Below are 19,263 nucleotides of genomic sequence, written 5' to 3' on the forward strand. Positions count from 1 at the left end.
CGCAGCATAGCGGATGGACCACGTTTGGGAGTGCGCAGCATGGCGGATGGACCACGTTTGGGAGTGTGCAGCATGGCGGATGGACCACGTTTGGGAGTGCGCAGCATGGCGGATGGAGCACGTTTGGGAGTGCGCAGCATGACGGATGGAGCACGTTTGGGAGTGCGCAGCATGGCGGATGGAGCACGTTTGGGAGTGCGCAGCATGCCGGATGGTGCACGATAGGGAGTGTGCAGTATGGCGGATGGAGCACGTTTAGGAGTGCGCAGTATGGCGGATGGAGCACGTTTGGGAGTGTGCAGCATGGCGGATGGAGCACGTTTGGGAGTGTGCAGCATGACGGATGGACCACGTTTGGGAGTGCGCAGCATGGCGGATGGAGCACGTTTGGGAGTGCGCAGCATGGCGGATGGAGCACGTTTGGAGTGCGCAGCAAGGCGGGTGGAGCACGTTTGGGAGTGCGCAGCATGGCGGATGGAGCATGATGGGGGGTGCGCAGCATGGCGGATGGAGCACGTTTGGGAGTGCGCAGCATGGCGGATGGAGCACGTTTGGGAGTGTGCAGCATGGCGGATAGAGCACGATGGGGAGTGCGCAGCATGGCGGATGGAGCACGTTTGGGAGTGCGCAGCATGGCGGATGGAGCACGTTTGGGAGTGCGCAGCATGGGGGATGCAGCATGATGGGGAGTGCGCAGTATGGCGGATGGAGCATGTTTGGGAGTGCGCAGCATGGCGGATGGACCACGTTTGGGAGTGCACAGACACCCACACACACACACAACGCTGCACACACACAACACCCAACACACAAACACCGCAGCACACACAAATATACACACATACCGCACAACACACACATTGCTCAAAACATACCTCCCCCCAAAACACACCACACACACACAAACCGCACAACACACACACACACACACACAACGCTACAGACACACAGCGCTCCACAAACAACGCAACACACGCAACACACATACAACACCGCTCTCACCCCCCGCCACACCCAGAACATGTACAGCGCCCTACACAAACACTTGGTAACTACACACAACAACATCTATATATATATATATATATATATAACAAAAATCATACATGAACTACACAATACGTAAATTCTAGAATACCCGATGCGTAGAATCGGGCCACCTTCTAGTATATGATATTTAACTGAAAATTATATACTCAGTTCTTTCAGTTCTAGGATAAGCAAAAGCCATATGCTGCTATTTTATAGAAAAGAACTTAAAAACAAGGCCTGCTTTATATCATGAACACATGCAAATATCAAAACTAATGGAAGTGTTCCATGCGGAGTCACATGTACCAACCAGCAGGTATTGTTGAATGAGTCCTCCGGGCAATGGTGATGACAATAACATGACAGCATCCTCTGTGGTGGGGCAGGTGCTGTGCTCTCCGTGTCCTCCTTCCTGCTGTCCACATTGAGCTTTGCCGAGCTCCTCAGGAGCATATTATCAAGAAGATTTGCTGAAAGGGAAATGGATAAATTATATGATCTGGGCATAAAGCCAGTCTGTAGACATATTTAAATATCCAAAAAAGAAAACGAATAATTTCACAGTAGGTTAAACTTTGGATTTCCATGAAGAAAGCAGCAAGCTTCTAAAGATTACCAGATGAACTTCCAACACTATAAATCTTCGGATACGTGCAGCAACACATTCACTGGGACACTGTTAGCAGCAGTTGAATAAGTGATGATATTAAAGGAACACCCACGATCCAATGGAAATAATAATGCTTAAATAAAAGGGCACAAGTGAATATCTAATAACAACAATGTTGAATAATGGTGTCAAAATCTAATACTTAAACATGATGAAGCTCCGTGAAGACACTAATGAGCTTATTAATGGATAGCGGAGAGGACACAGCTTTGAATTACAAAACATTCTTGACAGTCGAAGAATTTCAGCACAACTGGTGTGACTTCCACCTGCTGTAGCCAAGTACCATGAATGAATACAAAAAAACATTTAAACACTTGTGACATAGCATTCACATCATTAAGAGAACACTCCGGGACACACAGTGTTATACCTAGGGAAGGGCCTAGAGGGGCATGGCAAGAACTCTATTTTTGGTGTTCTTTGATCTCCTACTTAGGAACTGCACAGGTTTTATCGAGTGCTCCTTTAATTTTACTGCATGTGATCCTAGCGCAATTATTAAACACATGAAAAACTTATGTTAAAAAATGAAAAACAAAATTATTCAATAATGAAAGAAGTTCTTAATTTAGTAGTATCTGCTTCCAGTAGTGATGCTCTTCCTGGGAAAATAATCTAGGGATGAATGGACATCACTAGATGATCTCATGATACGTATCTACTCATAGTTTTATAGTTTTAAAGATTGAAGGTAGACATAAAATTCCAAAGCAATCGGCCCTCCACTATAGCGGTAGTGTACGATGAGGGTAAGTACTGCAAAATCAGAAAAATCCCGGCACTCACGGAAGGTCTAACCACTGCAGTTGAAAGCTTGGAATGAGCTGAAATGTTCAGTCAGCTTAGTCTGATGTAGTAGAGAATGAAGGTAGACTTAAGTCCAATGAGTTTAACCTATAGCCTAACATGTTGATCCGAGGAAGGCAAAAAACCCATGGGGCAGACAATAATAGCTACACAATAGGGGAAACATTTCTTCACAACTCCACATATGGCAATCAGACTAGTTCCATGGCTCAACTTCCGATCACAGATTCTAGTACCCTTAACCTTTAATATTATATTTTTCAAGAAAGGCACCCAGCACCTTCTAGACTTTTAGTAGTGAATTAAACATTGTGACATCATGTTGCAGAGAGCTCCAAATAATCTTATTATAAAGAATCATCTGTGACAAATGCCTAAATACTACTATTTATCTAAATGTATCTACGGTATGTATGTCCTGAATTCCTATGACTTCATTGACAAATCATCATTTGTGCTCAGAATCTCTGAAGAATATCGTACCCATAGGACTTAGCTTGGCCTAACCCACTAATTTTAGAAGAATTCAATGGCCATCTAATATGTATGAGAAATTCTGATTGGAGTTGAGCGAGTACCTAACTATTTGTTCGCGCTGTAGTTATAACGACTACTGGCTAATACTCACGTATTCATTCCGAATAGCATGTGAAATGCAAGTCAATGGGGGAAAACTCGCAATGTAATGAGTAACCTGAATGCCGTACTATTTGTGAGATTAGCAAATAATGCGGAATTCGGGTTACTCGTTACTTTGCTAGTTTTTCCCCATTGACTTGCATTGCACATGCTATTCGGAACGAATATGTGAGTATTAGACTGTATACATTATGAGTATAGCGAGTATGAATAGTTAGGTACTCGCTCAACCCTAATTCTGATGTTTATTTGTAGAACGCCCAATCCTTTGCCTCCAAGTGAGATAAGCTACTTTCAGATTTCTTTGGAAGCTGCTAAGGCTGCATATGCCCAAGAGATAGCTGCCAGGTGAATGTGCATTCGGCAGACAGCTAAGTCTCCCGACTTCCACCCATACACAAGTGCACTCGGCCGTGCAGTCATGTGTTTCCAACGCAGATGAGAAAGTTAGTGGCAGATACCTCTGGCAGAGGCTTATCTCTCATAAAAATATAAAGATTAAGTGTTGAAATTCCAATTGTCTTATTTTTTTGCTCTCTTGGCATCAAGGAGAGTAGAAAGGCCTCTATACTCATCAGTTGGTTGGCTGGTCCTGTAGAACTCTTATCTAATTTGTATGGGGAGAGTTTACGCCTCTCTCCCTATTGACAAGACGTGTGTTTGGTGGCCAAACTGCATGTGTATAAGACAGTTATTAGGAAGATCTGGAGATGAATGCATTTGGTTGACTAGGCATCGGTAAATATTACTGGCTGGTGAATTAGAATGGCGGGCGAGACACAGGCATTTGTAAATTGTGAGGAAGGCCAAAAATATAATTTGCTGTACATAACAGAACACATGGGGAACATACAGTAAGTGTGAAAAGGAAACATAGGTGTGAAGAGGAAGCCATAAAACAATTAAGGGAGTCACTTAGACTTTAAGTAGGTGTAAAATGTGAGCGTCTGCAGTACACCCACCACCAACCATCCATTGGATTACATGACTTTTTTTTACTTTAGCCTGATGCGTTGCCTCATTCTCATGACTGTAAAGTAATTAGTCTTAGTTCAATGACTACTTGTCATTATATCATGGCCATTATTCCAGACATATATTACACTTAACCAGTAGCTTCAGTAAAAACATGAGCTATAAACCATGAAAACCCCTTTTTTTAAATAGAGGGTGTTCATGTCTGTCTTTGCATAAAAAGAATTAACACTGGTTTGTGATACTCTTGAAATGTGGCCTGTATAAATGAACAGGAACAGATGTTGTGTTTCTGGGTCAGTGGAACATACCCTTTTAGAATAAGTTCTCTTTCAGCAAGCAGTCACAAAGCTGGTTTTGTAACTATACAACATTGTTATTCATGGATGGGGAATGAACTTTTTAAGTAAGTTCCAGCCAGAGATTTTCAGACATCTGGCTCATAGGGTGGCACAGTTAAATAACAACATTAATAGTAATATGGACCGAAAACCATAGGTCTATGTTTTCTTATGACATTACGGGCTTTGGATGCAATTTAATGTTATCCAGTCTCTCGGCCAACTTTTGGGAAGAGATGTGATAGATCACAGTCTCGTGTCTAGCAGAAATATCGGAAATGAGACAATTGGAAAAAAAAATGGTGAATGTAATAAAAAGACGTCTTTCTAAAATTACACTGGGCATCATTCATAACATTTGTTTCTTATTAGGTCTGTGAGAAGTCACATGTGCAAAGTGTCTCTTCAGTAAGGTAGCCCGGAGCATCAAAATGGGGAACGTGGGAAAATTCAGGAAGAATTTCTACTTCATGGCAAAGATGAATGCTAAAACTTTGTGATCTATTGTGTATGCTTAAAATAGAAAAATAAATTCCTATTTACAAAAGATTACATTATACTCTATTTTAAAGGGAATCTCCCAAAGGAATTTCACCTCCCAAACTATTTATATGTATATTCATGGCCAAAAGTGTTGGCACTCTTGGAATTGATCCAGAAAATGCAGTATTTCTCTCCCAAAAAACTTGCAACTGCGCAGGTTTTGTTATACACCTTTGTGTGTATTGAAGCAGCACAAAAAACTGGAGAAAAAAAGGCAAATTGGACATAATTTCACATAAAACTCAGTCCAAAAACGGGCCGGACAAATATGTTGGCACCCTCAACTTAATATTTGGCTGCACACCCTTTGGAATAAATAACTGCAATCACTTCCTATAACCATCAACAAGCTTCTTATACCTCAACTGGAATTTTGGACCACTCTTCTTTTGCAAACTGCTCCAGGTCTCTCATATTTGAAGGGCGCCTTCTCCCAACAGGAATTTTAAGATCTCTCCAGAGGTGTTCAATGGGATTTAGATCCGGATTCATTTCTGCCACTTCAGAACTCTCCAGCACTTTGTTTCCAACCAATTCTGGATGCTTCTTCAAGTATGTTTGGGGTCATTATCCTGCTGGAAGACCTATAACCTAGAACGTAAACCCAACTTTCGGAAACTAGGCACTACATTGTGACCCAAAACACTTTTGTAATCTTTTATAATGCCTTGCATACAGTCAAGGCACCCAGTGCCGGAAGCAGCAAAATAATGCCAAAACATCTTTGAATTTCCACCATATTTGACTGTAGGTACTGTGTTCTTTTCTCTGTAGGCCCCATTCCTTTTTGGTAAACAGTAGAATGATTTGCATTACCAAAAAGCTCTATCTTGGTCTCATTTGTCCACAGGATGCTTTCCCAGGAGGATTTTGTCTTACTCATGTACATTTTGGCAAACTGTAGTGTAGCTTTTTTATATCTCTGTTGCAGCAGTGGGGTCTTCCTTGGTCTCCTGCCAAAGTATTTAATTTCATTCAAATGTCGACAGTTCGCGCTGATGCTCATGCACCTTGAGCCTGCAGGACAGCTTGAATTTCTTTGAAACTTTATTTGGGGCTGCTTATCCACCAGCAGTACTATCCTGCATTGCAACCTTTTATCACTTTTTCTCTGCCATCCAGGTCCAGGGAGATTAGCTACAGTGCCATTGTTTGTAATCTTCTTGATTATGTTGCACACCGTGGGCACAGAACATCAAGATCTCTGGAAATGGACTTGTAACCTTGAGATTGTTGATATTTTTCAACAAATTTGGTTCTGAGACAATTATCTTCTTCTCCTTCTGTTCTCCATGCTTAGTATGCCCCACACAGACACACAATGCAAAAATGCAACTTCTCCCCTTTTTGGGTTGTGTGTGCAATTATGTCCAATTCGCCTTTTTCTCCTGAGTTTTTTTGTGTTGTTCCAATGCACACAAAGGAAATAAACATGTCTATGACAATACATGTCTAATTGCAATAATTTTCTAGGAGAAATACTTCATTTTCATTTTCATTTCAGCCTTGGCTATATATGTAGCTCTTTCAAAGACATGTCCAGCAATACATTTAAAGGGAACCTGTCATCAGAAATTTCGCCCAAAACCTAAAAGATTCCCCCTCTGCAGCTCCTGGGCTGCATTCTAGGAAGGTCCCTGTTATTATTGTGCCCCATGTGAGACCAAAATAAAGCCTTTATAAAGTTCTACCTTTTTGTATGCAGCTTCTGTAAATCCGTCACGGGGGCGGGCTCTCTGCCGTCCGTTATTCTGCCTCCTGGTCCTGTATGCCGCCCCCATCGCTCCTTTCCATATCTGATGCACCGCCCACTGCTCCAGCCATCCCCGCGCATGCCCAGTGCCAGTCTCACAGGACTGAGCAGTGTGACCGCTGGTGACGTGTGCGCAGGCAAGTGATTATGGACGGGACTGTGACTGTTATCAGCAAGTACCTGGCCATAATCTCTTGAGCGCGCAAACCTCTCCAGCATTCACACTGAGCTCAGTGTAGATGCTAGACTGTATGGGCTGCTTCCAGGGATGACGTCCCTTTGTCATGTGATAGGGGCGTGTTCGAAATACTATCACGTGACAAAGGGACGTCATTCCTGGAAGCAGCCCATACAGTCTAGCATCTACACTGAGCTCAGTGTGAATGCTGGAGAGGTTTGCGCGCTCAAGAGATTATGGCCGGGTACTTGCTGATAACAGTCACAGCCCCGTCCATAATCACTTGCCTGCGCACACGTCACCAGCGGTCAAACTGCTCAGTCCTGTGAGACTGGCACTGGGCATGCGCGGGGATGGCTGGAGCAGTGGGCGGTGCATCAGATATGGAAAGGAGCGATGGGGGCGGCATACAGGACCAGGAGGCAGAATAACGGACGGCAGAGAGCCCGCCCCCGTGACGGATTTACAGAAGCTGCATACAAAAAGGTAGAACTTTATAAAGGCTTTATTTTGGTCTCACATGGGGCACAATAATAACAGGGACCTTCCTAGAATGCAGCCCAGGAGCTGCAGAGGGGGAATCTTTTAGCTTTTGGGCGAAATTTCTGATGACAGGTTCCCTTTAAATAATCATTCTATCAGCTTTATTTCTTGCCCAGCACTACCTCCTTCTGCTTAACTGACGGCTTCTTTGCCTGAAGTCGCACAGCATAGAAACGATCAGTCAAGGTTGGAAAATGCAGTGCTGGGAGGGAACAGAGCTGGAGTGACAGAAGCTTCAAATCATTAAGACCTATTTACAAATTAATTCAAATGTTAATTTAGTCAGTGACAGGGGAATAGACTGGCCCCGTAAAGGTATTACTCTTAGCAGGGAAAGATATATAATTGGTGCAACCTGTGCAACCAGACAGGGGCCCAAGAGGTAAAGAGGCAGGTATAATTGTGCGTTATGATAAGGGCTCATATATTGTTCTTACACAGGGGATGGCTTCCATCTTTGTCCGCTTTTAGAGGTGATTATACCTTTATGCCTATAACACCTGACAAAGCAATATCATACGTGGCCACGTATGATAGGCTGTTATTCTTACTAACATAGATGTACTTTTTTTTTATTCCATGTGTACAATAAATATTCTGGTTACTGAATAAAATAGGATTTTTCTATTTTGAATAGTTTTTTGAATATGTCTAAATCTGTAAATAAAGAGTTAATTATGGTTCCTTTCGGCTGAGACATTGATTTCTTTAAACCCTATTGAAGATGTTCACTAACAGCCTTTTGATCACAATCTGTGCATAGCATTACATCAGATTAATTTACAATATTGTGTTTCCATTGAATAAACTTGGTTATCGTTTTTCTTCTAACTGCTTTGCGTCCAAACCGAAATGAATAAAACATGCGTATAGAAAAAGGATCTGCCGGGTAAACATTAATAATCACTAATCAAACACCAGATGCCTCCCTTAAACTTTTCATAGAATTTATTCAGCGCGGTAAAAAGGTGATAAGGGAGAACCTCACCTACAACACAAACAAAAGAAATGAAGCGACAGTCGACTGGAACGATGCTCCAAATATGCGCGGCAGATCCAGACAAGCGAGCAACCGTCTGACTGGATGGAACAAGCCGCTCGGTAATCTGAAGCTCTTCATGGCTTCACTTTGATATCTGACCTTTACAGACAGATCTGAGCTTTGAAACAAGTGTGTGTGAAAACATTTTAGTGATAATCATCCCAGTGTGTGAGGTGAGAAAGCCTGTATGGCTAAAAATAGGCCAATTATGTCTGGATTTATCTCCTGAATTCTGACTAAATCCAGGTACATTGTGGAGGTAATAGACCTTGCAGAGGATAGAGTCCTGCTCATTCATCCATCCATCAATCTATCTACTGTCTAAACCCTCAGGAGGAAATGGAAATCATTCAACTTATCTCACATCCAGAAATATTGGCTATCGTTGTGCAAAAGAAGAGCAAAGGAGAAAATGTTGGTAGGATACTGCATGTTCCTTTATGTTTCCAAGGTACTGGTGACAGTTTGGAAGCCTTTCTAATTCTGGATCACTGTAAAGGCTTACACCAACTCAGTAGTACCCTTAAAGATCCCCTTAAACGTTACACTAAAGTGAGCCAAACCCACCAGTATCGGCAAGATTGGCCAACAGTCTAATGTGTTAGGAAGACTCCCGATTGTCCCCTGACAAATAATGTTGGAGGTAATAAGGGTTAGACAGTTTTAGCACCGAACCCTTCCATCGCCGTATTCAGGAGAAAAACTGCTGTCAGAGGTTTCTGGCCACTGTTTTCTGTGCTATCCACTGTAAAAACACATTAACAACCATGTGAATGGGGAATTAAAAGACAACTGTCAGCCCCATATCTAATGTTTATTAGACCTTAAGGCCAAATACACTGATGAACAGAAGGGTAACAATGTTATGAACCTTTGACTTTCAGGCTCCATATCTGACCATCCACTACAGCTTTGAGCATGAGATTACCTTCATTTTATAGACAATCATCTTATACATAAACGTGGCTTGCAAATATTGAGCACATGATTACTTATGCAGATTTTTGACATGTTAATGCATTGTTACTGTTTTGCTCCTATAAATCTAATATTGGCTTATTCAGCTGACGTGTGTCAAATCTGTATTAGTGTCTGCCAGACACCTCTGATCACGTAAGAGACCAACTACTCATTTATCAGCAGCACTTGTTTGTTGCTATTGCCCAGTCATTTTTAATGTATAGTGGCTGTTATGGATAATAGCACTGCATGCACTGGCTACACTACTGCCAATCAGAACAGAGAGAGCTGAAATACAAAGGATGATAGAAGAACACAATTAGGCTGGGCCTACATGCCATCACAATCCACACGACCAACGTTCATGAGGTGTCATTGCTGCATCGTAGGACAGTGTTCCCCAAGTCCAGTCCTCAAGAGCCAACAACAGTGCATTTTTTCAAGATTTCATAAGTATAGCATATGGAATTAACACCTGTGCAGGTAATTAAATTATCACCTGTGCCATAGAAAGAAAATCCTAAAAACATGCACTGTTGGTGGCTCTCGAGGACTGGAGGTGGGAAACACTGTCAAAATTGGCTCCATTCACTTCTATTGTGTTGAGCAGTGACACCAAGAGAACCTTGCCACGTAACAGGTGTCGCAGTCAAATTCACTGTGTATTACAAGTCTAAAATAGCTTCTTGTTTTCATGAAACAGGTTTAAAGGGGTTGTCCACTACATGGACAACTCCTTCTTAATTACAATATTTCCAGAAATAAAATAAAAACAGCCTGTACTTTCCTCCAGTTCCAGCGCCGATACAACAATACTGACATCCGAAGTAAGTGATACCTACATCTACTTTCTGACTTGCTCCCTATTAGATGCATCTGAAGGAGGTGAGAGTAAAGCAGCCCGTTAGTGGATGCTTGTTGACAACAGTATTCACGAGACATAGTCACGGGAGCCCCAGGAGACCCAATGCCGCTTTTGCTGGAACAATATTGGCGTATAAAAGTGTTTTTATTCTACAAGGAATATTTAAAATTGAGAAGGGGTTGTCTGAGTTGTGGACAACTCCTTTATGATTGAAAGAACGTCCTGACAATTTACCCGATGAGGACAGAGCCTTCAAGATCCGTTCTCCACCCGTTACAAAATCGGGGTACTAGCGTAACGAGGGGGATAGGACTTTCCACTATACGGTCCAGAAAATCCCAAGTGTGAACCCTGAGAGCAAGCTCACCAAGTTAGCCACACTGGGATGCGGGATCCGATTAGTTACACTAAAGGGACCAACTAGAAGACAAGGTGCCATGGGAAAAGGTCACAGGCCAACAAGCAACACCAATGGGCATGGGACCCAGGCGTGCTCCATCTCAGCGGCAGCGGTGTCCAGAACTTTGGTTTACTACAGTTGTTGGTGTTAGCGTTATTGGACAGAGTGAGTACGCAAGTGACCCTTACCATCCCAATGGCACACCCCCATCACCTTCACTGAGTCCCGGGGCATCCCCTACCCGTGGAGGGGTTAAACACCTAGCTGCCCATACCATCGCCACCAGGTACTCCCAAACGCAGCGGTGGTACTCCATCTTACCACGCACCACGAGTGGTGTCACGAACCTTCCACACCATCCCTTATACATAACCGCCCCTTGGTTTGAGGAGCCGTACGACCCCCGGATCCAGAGGCCTCTCGAGCCACCGCGGATCTGGATCTGAGCAGCCTGGCTGCTGACACGGTGGCGACACATAAGCAACACTTAAGGCAGTGTCCAACAAGAGTCAAAATACAACTAGATACCTGCAATTACTATTGGATGAGTAAGATGGATGAATCTTAGGAACCAATTCCTTACAAACCAAATATGAGCACCATAACTTCAAAATGTAAAGCAATGGCGCTCAAATATTGTGCTTTATAGCAATCCTTTCCTACAAGCCAGTCAGTAGGCTTCCAGCACCCATTCGATTTACCGTCCAATTCTTAAAATGAAGATGCTTTACAATCCTGTTCACCGTGATGAGAACATTGCTGAAGACAGTAGGACAACACTAAACTATAAACTGCGCTTTTATTACAATTTATACCGCCTTGGAATGGTGTTAGCTGTCGCCCAGCATATGTTAATACAGCTCTGCCGTAGTTTGATTTGTTGCAGTACTACAAGAAATATGTGATAAATCCTCTTTATGTTTCTCCCGTAGTCAAGGCTCCTCCACTTCACTCTGCAATTAATTGCACTTGTGGGACAACAGCAATCAATTCTGACCACAAAAAGGATTGGCACGATTCACGGTAAACGCTCTCCTAAACTAAAAGCCTTTCTGTGTTTGAAAACCTTGCTCCATTTGCTCAAACTGAATGAGTGGTATATTAACTCCCTTGGAAAACAATGTTAACCATTGTACTGCCATTTCTTTCCGTCTATAATACTAACTGCTGTATATATCAGATTGTAACTTCTGTGGATACATTTTTAAAAACTATTTTGGGCTAAAAAAAACTCTTTGCAATTCGGTTTCATTAAAAATTTTGCACCATTTGGCGTTTACTTGTTCTTGGTTTCCGTACACATTCATTTTTTATGTGATCTGTGGTCATAAATGAGCTGAGAGGAGCTAAAGAAAAAACACAGATAGTTAGAAACTCCAATTGAGCCATCAGAATGAGCGCACTGGCACTATTATTTAGGTTTGCTTATGTAGTGCCATCATATTTCGCATCGCTTTACAGACATCATCGCTGTCCCCATTGGAGCTCACAATTTTTTCTTTATTATTATTTATTATTATAGCGCCATTTATTCCATTCCATGGCGCTTTACATGTGAAAGGGGTATACATAATAGGGACAAGTACAATAATCATAAATAATACAAGACACAGACTGGTACAGGAGGAGAGAGGTCCCTGCCTGCGAGGGCTCACAGTTTACAAGGAATAGGTGAGGATACAGTAGGTGAGGGTAGAGCTGGTTGAGCAGTGCTATATCAGACTGAGGGTTACGGCAGGTTGTAGGCTTGTCGGAAGAGGTGGGTCTTCAGGTTCCTTTTGAAGCTTGCCAAGGTAGGCGAGAGTCTGATATGTTGTGGCAGAGCATTCAAGAGTATTGGGGAGGCACGGGAGAAATCTTGGATGCGATGGTGGGAAGAGGGGCATACAGAGGAAGCCCACACAAATACGGGGAGAACAAATCTTACAGATGTTTTCCATGGTGGGATATGAACCGCAATGTTGAAAAGCAATGGTGTCAACGACTGAACCATTCTCAGTTTACCCACCTGGTGAAAAATTAGAGAATCCAATAGATTCTGAAACTCCATTTTTTTGGTTCCTAATATTTTTCCTCAGATACTTGTCGATAATGGGTATCCCTGTAGACTGTGAGCCCTCGCGGGCAGGGTCCTCTCTCCTCCTATACCAGTCTGTCTTGTACTGTTAATGATTGTTGTACGTATACCCTCTTTCACTTGTAAAGCGCCATGGAATAAATGGCGCTATAATAATAAATAATAATAATAATAATAATAATATGTATTGATCGCAATCAGGAGTGGTTCTTGTGTAGGAACAATATATGGGCCTTTGCAGTCCATTAGCACATCATACTGCCCTATTCCACCTGCTTTTGATGCGTTATCGCACCTCCTTTACCTTTTAGACCCCTGTATAGCAGCACATTACACCAATGGTATGTCCTCCTCAGATGACAAGGTCTTAATAAGGTCTCAGAAGGCCACAAGGTCTTAATAAGGTCTCAGAAGGCCACTACTGGTCTGTGAATTCAGACATCTAACTCTAAACTCTTTATTCAGCCAATATTTCTGGGAATCCTTGAATACCTACAAATTAGGTGCACAGGAGGCTATAGAAAGGATTTTTAGCAAGATTTACAACTTTAGACGTTTCAGTTCTTTACGTTTCTGTTCAGTAGTGTTAAACATTACCAGTTTGGAGCTGCATTTTTTGGGATCAGATTTCAATGAATATCCCAAACCTCTTGGCACATGACATTCACTGCCGGACACAGTGCAATCAATACTGTTTCCAGAACGCTAATCTTTATAAGAGTGTTATAATAGGAGTCATGTGAGGATGAACAGAAGTGAAGGGACATCTATTAAGGACAAGCCGCACTCCGCACTGGGGCTAATCCTGCACCTGTGATGTGTTATATGGCAGCTAAGAAGTGAGCTCCCGGCTATACCACTATAATACACTTCAGCTGCTTTTCTCAGTATTCCCTTTGATTGGAAACTGACAAGTCATTTTATTTAAAGACACATATGTTCACAATGCATGACATTTATCAAAAGTGGGGCATATAGAGCAAGCACTATGGTGGCCCTCATGGCCAGTACAGTAATGGCTAGACCACTAGTTATCCAGGAACAGGATTTACGACTTGATATTTTACTTTTTTCTGTACCATTTGTCTAAAAACCATAGACAGACAATATCTTTATGGACACATTGGACAACAATAATAAATTATTACCATTGTCATTTATATATGTCTACAGCCCATAATACTAACTTAAATGATAAAAATTACGTTATCACCCTGTACCAGTTTCTCTAGATTAAAAAAAAAAAAAAAAAATTACGTACACATCAATTTTTTTATGGACAAAGAGAAAAAAAAGTGCCATGTTTCTACAGACTGTCCAGTTTTTACAGACTGTCTAGATGAACAAGAAGAGACATTAAGTGAGTGTCAGCAGTGGCATAACTAGAATCCGATGGGCCCTAGTGCAAAGTTTGAGCCTGGGCCCCCACATCCATACATGTTGGTCAGATGTATGGGCCATTGTAGCATTCTAAATCTTATAAAGACTGATGAGTTAACCCCCTTCCCCTTCATTGCATACTACTGACCCCCATCCTGTAATAACATCCTCCATCCTGGGCCACTTCTTGGTAAATATGTCCCCCATCTGGTGTTTGACCTCATTATGGCTATCTACTGAAATATATGATCCCACCCTGGTATATATTGCCCCATCATGACTCCATTCTGATATATATGTCCCCATCATGGCCCCATCTTGCTATATCTGGCCTCATCCTGGTATAGATGTTTCCATCATGACCCCATCCTGGTATTTGTCCTAATCATGGTCACATCCTGGTGTTTGACCCCATCATGGCTATATTCTGGTATAATTGTCCCCATCATTGCCCATCATGGTATATGTCCACATCCTGGCCCCAACCTGCTATATGTCCACATCCTGGCCCCATCCTGGTATATATGTTTTCATCATGGCCATATCCTGGTATAAATGTCCCCATAATGGCCCCATCCTGGTAAAAATGTCCCTATAATTCCCCCTATCCTAGTATAGATGTCCCCCATCATAACCCCATACCTGTATAGATGTCCCCATAATGGCCCATCATGGTATACATTAACCCATAATGACCCCATCCTGGTATACATTAACCCATGATGGCCTCATCCTGGTATACATGTCCCCATAATGGCCCCATCCTGGCCAACATGTCCCCATAATGGCCCCATCCTGGTATATATGTTCTCATAATGGTCCCATCTATACCAGTATGGGGTCATGATGGGGACATGTATACCAGGATGGGGGTATTACAGGGACATGTATACCAGGCTGGCGCAGTTTTGGGGCCATGTATACCAGCATGGAGCCATTATGAGGCTATATATATTACTGAATTGTTAGCATCCTGTCAATCAGTGGTGGGAGTGGGATTATATAGATTAGCCTGATTGCTTTGCATTATAGACATAATCCACTAGTGATAATCTCCTGCTGATAAAGCACTGATTGCATTGAAACTACTGCACACAGCCTAATAAGTAACACATCTCTGGAATTGGACTCTCTGCCACTACATACTGTGCTTAGATTAAATATAGAATGACAATAGGGCTGTCTGACTATATGCCTATATACATTGTAAGGGATTACTCACTCTGGCAGCCACAAAAGGTTAGCACAGGCACAAAGTTACTTGGTGCAAAACAGGCAGATATATTAAAGTTCATAAATTCTCAAGCAATACAAAGAAAACCAAAGAGCCTTTATTTGGCACACAAATCAGGATAAGGAAAAACAAACGGCTTAAATGTCCAGCTATCTCTCAAATACTGACAACTCCAAGAGGTCTCTCACCACTCACTCACATACACCATTAACAGGTGTTTTCACCTCCACTCCCAGCAGCAACTAAAACAGGTGATCTTTTTATTACTTGGTCCATTTTCTGGAACTGGAGGTAAGGGAACGGCCAGACCATTTCAGCTCTAGAACCTGGACCCAAAATCTGGGCCGATTAAAAACCACTTCTCAGCAGTATATGTACTGGAGCCTGCTTCTCTGGCTCCTGTATCACCAAGGCTTGCCACCTCAGTGATACATACCTCCCATCAGGACTTCTCTCAAAACTGAAAACAAAAATACATTACAAAAATTTTGAAAATAAAAATAACAAAAATACTGTTGTAGGGCAATGCAGTTTTAGTGAAGAGAAAAAAAGAAAAAAAAAAGAGATAACCAGTGCAATTGTCAGTTACATATAAAAATGACGTATAAGACATAAGTGTCTTATGTTCTCGCATGTGATGAACAGTTTGTGCTAATTAGAAGAGCAGGAATGAAGAGAAGCTTTTATAACTGGCGCCGTCACACACAAACTGCATTAGATTCATATACACTGCACTACTCAGGAGGCCGCTGTCTCTTTGTGAGCCATATAGTATAAGCAAAAGAATCATTAGTTATGACTACCCCGGTCTAGGAGATAGTGCTGACTCTCTCCTCAGGAACCGTCCTGCTATAAACATTACCTTGACAGTCATTTATCAGGCATTTAGATAAATAGTCGGAGCTACTCTATTCACAAAAGGAGAAAGAAGAGTTGGGAGTTGTCAAAGCATACTATTTATATTCCACATGCAATGGCAACTGTGTGTTCACGTAGAAACACAATACAGGCTTTATCCATTAAAGTGTTAATTGAAATTGTATCCCAAATTAAGGACAGGGTCACATATCTACTTTTTGGGAATGCTATTTGTTTTATTTGGGAATATTAGATAACCCAAAAAGGGTTAATCCAAGATGATAACCCTTGTCCTTATGCACTGTTAGGGCCTAAAGACATCATATAGGGAAGGTTTTTTCCTGAACCACCAGAATAGAGACATGCAGGTGTATAGGATATGACATTTTTGGGGGCCAAGCCAAGGGAAAACTATGAAAAAATAAAAAAAAGAAACTACGATGCTCCTTCTTGGTGGCTGGTTACTTACAAGTAGGTGATCACTTGTGATCATAAGCCAGTGATTGTTGAGTAAATGGCGAGGCTGGTGGAGAACATCCAAGCCATGGTGGTGGAGCTGGGGTGGGTTACATATGGCAAGAAAGGGGAACATCTGTCCCCTGTCTGAATGGAGCAGCAGTGCATGCTCCATGCTTTTCCTATACCACTGCCAGAGACGGTGAGAGCTATATGGATCCACTCACTCACTTGAAAAACATGAGACAGCAGTTCACACCTATAGCGCTCCCTGCTGGATTCCAGAAGGCGGTGCAGTTGTGCGGTAGTGAGTAGACAAAACAATATTATGAAAGAAATTGACAAATGCTAATAATCTTGGCCCCATAAAGAGGGTGTCCACTGTCAAAAATTAATGCTCCAGATGCTCAGAGAGGCAAAAAATTCCAGATCTCTCGCTGCTGCTCCAATAGGCTGCAGCGGTGACAGAACTTCAGCCAGTCACTGAGCTCACCTGCTATTGCCGTCTACATCTGTAGAGCCGCTAAGGTAAGCTATTGGCTGCAGCGCTGTTGATGGTATGTCAACGCAGGACTCAGGGAGGAGGAGTTACAGCAGGAGACATAATCTTTGGAAGATTGGTCTAGATAAAGGTAATGGGCAGGTAACCTAGATCTGGTGGAAGCCATATCAAACCGTTTTTAAGAGCAAATTGGTCCAGAATTATGATATATTTATTAGTTAGTAGATCTTCCATAATGTGTCCAAACTGGAGGTATAAGATAAGTGTACAGATCTGCATCAAACTTATATAGGGAAAGCAATGGACTAGCGCCTACACCAATGTCAGGAGATACATGTTCTTCACAGGCTTAGGGGTACTTTGCACACTACGACATCGCAAGCCGATGCTTGTGATGTTGAACGCAATAGTCCCCTCCCCCGTCGCAGCTGCGATATCTTGTGATCGCTACCGTAGTGAACATTATCGCTACTGCAGCTTCACACGCACTTACGTGCCCCGCGACGTCGCTCTGGCCGGCGACCCACCTCCTTCCTAAGGGGGCAGGTCATGCGGCGTCACAGCGACATCACACGGCAGGTGGCCAATAGAAGCGGAGGGGTGGAGTTGAGCGGGACGTAAACATCCCGCCCACCTCCGTCCCTCCGCATAGCCGGCGTGAGCCGCGGTGACGCAGGTACGCTGATGTTCCTCGCATGTTCTTCTCACACAGCGATGTGTGCTGCCGCAGGGGAACGAGGAACATCGTACCGTCTCTGCCGCACAATTATGAAAATGAAGGACACTACACCGATGATACGATTACAACGCTTTTGCGCTCTTTAATCGTATCATAAACGCTTTACACTACTATCTCGACTGCAACGCTGGATGTGCGTCACTTTCGATTTGACCCCACCGACATCGCAGCTGCAATGTCGTAGTGTGCAAAGTACCCCTTAGGCAGGCTTTACATGCTGCGACATCGATAGCACCCGCCACCGTCGTACATGCGATATCTGGTGCTTGCTGCCATAGTGAACATTGTCGCTATGGCAGCTTCACACGCACATACCTTGTCAGTGACATCGCTGTGACCGTCAAACAATCCCTCCTTCAAGGGGGAGGTGCGTTCGGTGTCACAGCGACGTCACCGCGACGTTACTCAGCGGCCGGCCAATAGAAGCGGAGGGGCGGAGATGAGCGAGACATAGCATCCCGCCCACCTTCTGCCTTCCGCATTGCTGGTGGACGCAGGTAAGGAGATGTTTGTCATTCCTGCTGTGTCACACACAGCGATGTGTGTTGCTGTAGGAACGACAAACAACATCGTATCTGCAAAAGTAATGACATTATGGAAATGAGCGACGTGACATAGATCAGCGATTTTTTACGCTTTTGCGCTCGTTCATCGTCGCACCTAGGACTTACACATTACGATGTCGCTACCGGCACCGGATGTACGTCACTAACAACGTGACCCCGACGATATATCGGTAGCGATGTCGCAACTTGTAAGGCCCGCCTAAGTTAAGAGAAGGCCAATATTAGTGGTTCTTTTTCAGCAATTCGAGCAAATTAAAGTGTGTGATTTAACCTTTCAGATAACTAACATCAAATGTATGTGTAATATGACTGGTAAAGGTTTATATCTGCACGGGATATTTAGGCACATCACACCATGTTCACAGCTTGGAGCTTTCTGTCAGTTGCTGTATTTCCCCATATATTTCTCCTACAGAAAGCTCTGTCATATAATTCATATACATATAATAATATATATACTGTATATATAACAACAAGGAAAAATAGATGCACAGTCCAACATTCTGGGTGCAATACTTCTGCACGCAACCAACTAAACAGCCTCCAAATGTAGAAAAAAATAGATTGGAAGCAGCAATGTAAATAAGTGTAAAAAGTGGACTTTATTCACACAGATTCAGGAGACATTTTAGCCACTGAGATGCTCGAGAAAGGCTTCATATGAGGAGCTGAAAAGTATGTATCACACATTATATATATA

At 42.8% G+C, this 19,263-nt stretch overlaps 1 protein-coding gene across 7 annotated transcripts in view; it reads right to left on the reverse strand.

Moving 5' to 3' along the window:
• BMPR1B (bone morphogenetic protein receptor type 1B) overlaps nucleotides 1-19,263 on the reverse strand; it is a 642,076-nt gene that overhangs the window by 83,229 nt on the left and 539,584 nt on the right. For all 7 annotated transcript variants that reach the window (XM_075350987.1, XM_075351009.1, XM_075350978.1 and 4 more), the window contains one exon: nucleotides 1,343-1,502. In XM_075350987.1, coding sequence (XP_075207102.1) covers nucleotides 1,343-1,502 — 160 coding nt within the window. The remainder of the gene's footprint in view (nucleotides 1-1,342; nucleotides 1,503-19,263) is intronic.

The sequence above is a fragment of the Anomaloglossus baeobatrachus genome, chromosome 1 (assembly GCF_048569485.1).
Source record: "Anomaloglossus baeobatrachus isolate aAnoBae1 chromosome 1, aAnoBae1.hap1, whole genome shotgun sequence".
In the NCBI taxonomy this organism is placed as follows: domain Eukaryota; kingdom Metazoa; phylum Chordata; class Amphibia; order Anura; family Aromobatidae; genus Anomaloglossus; species Anomaloglossus baeobatrachus.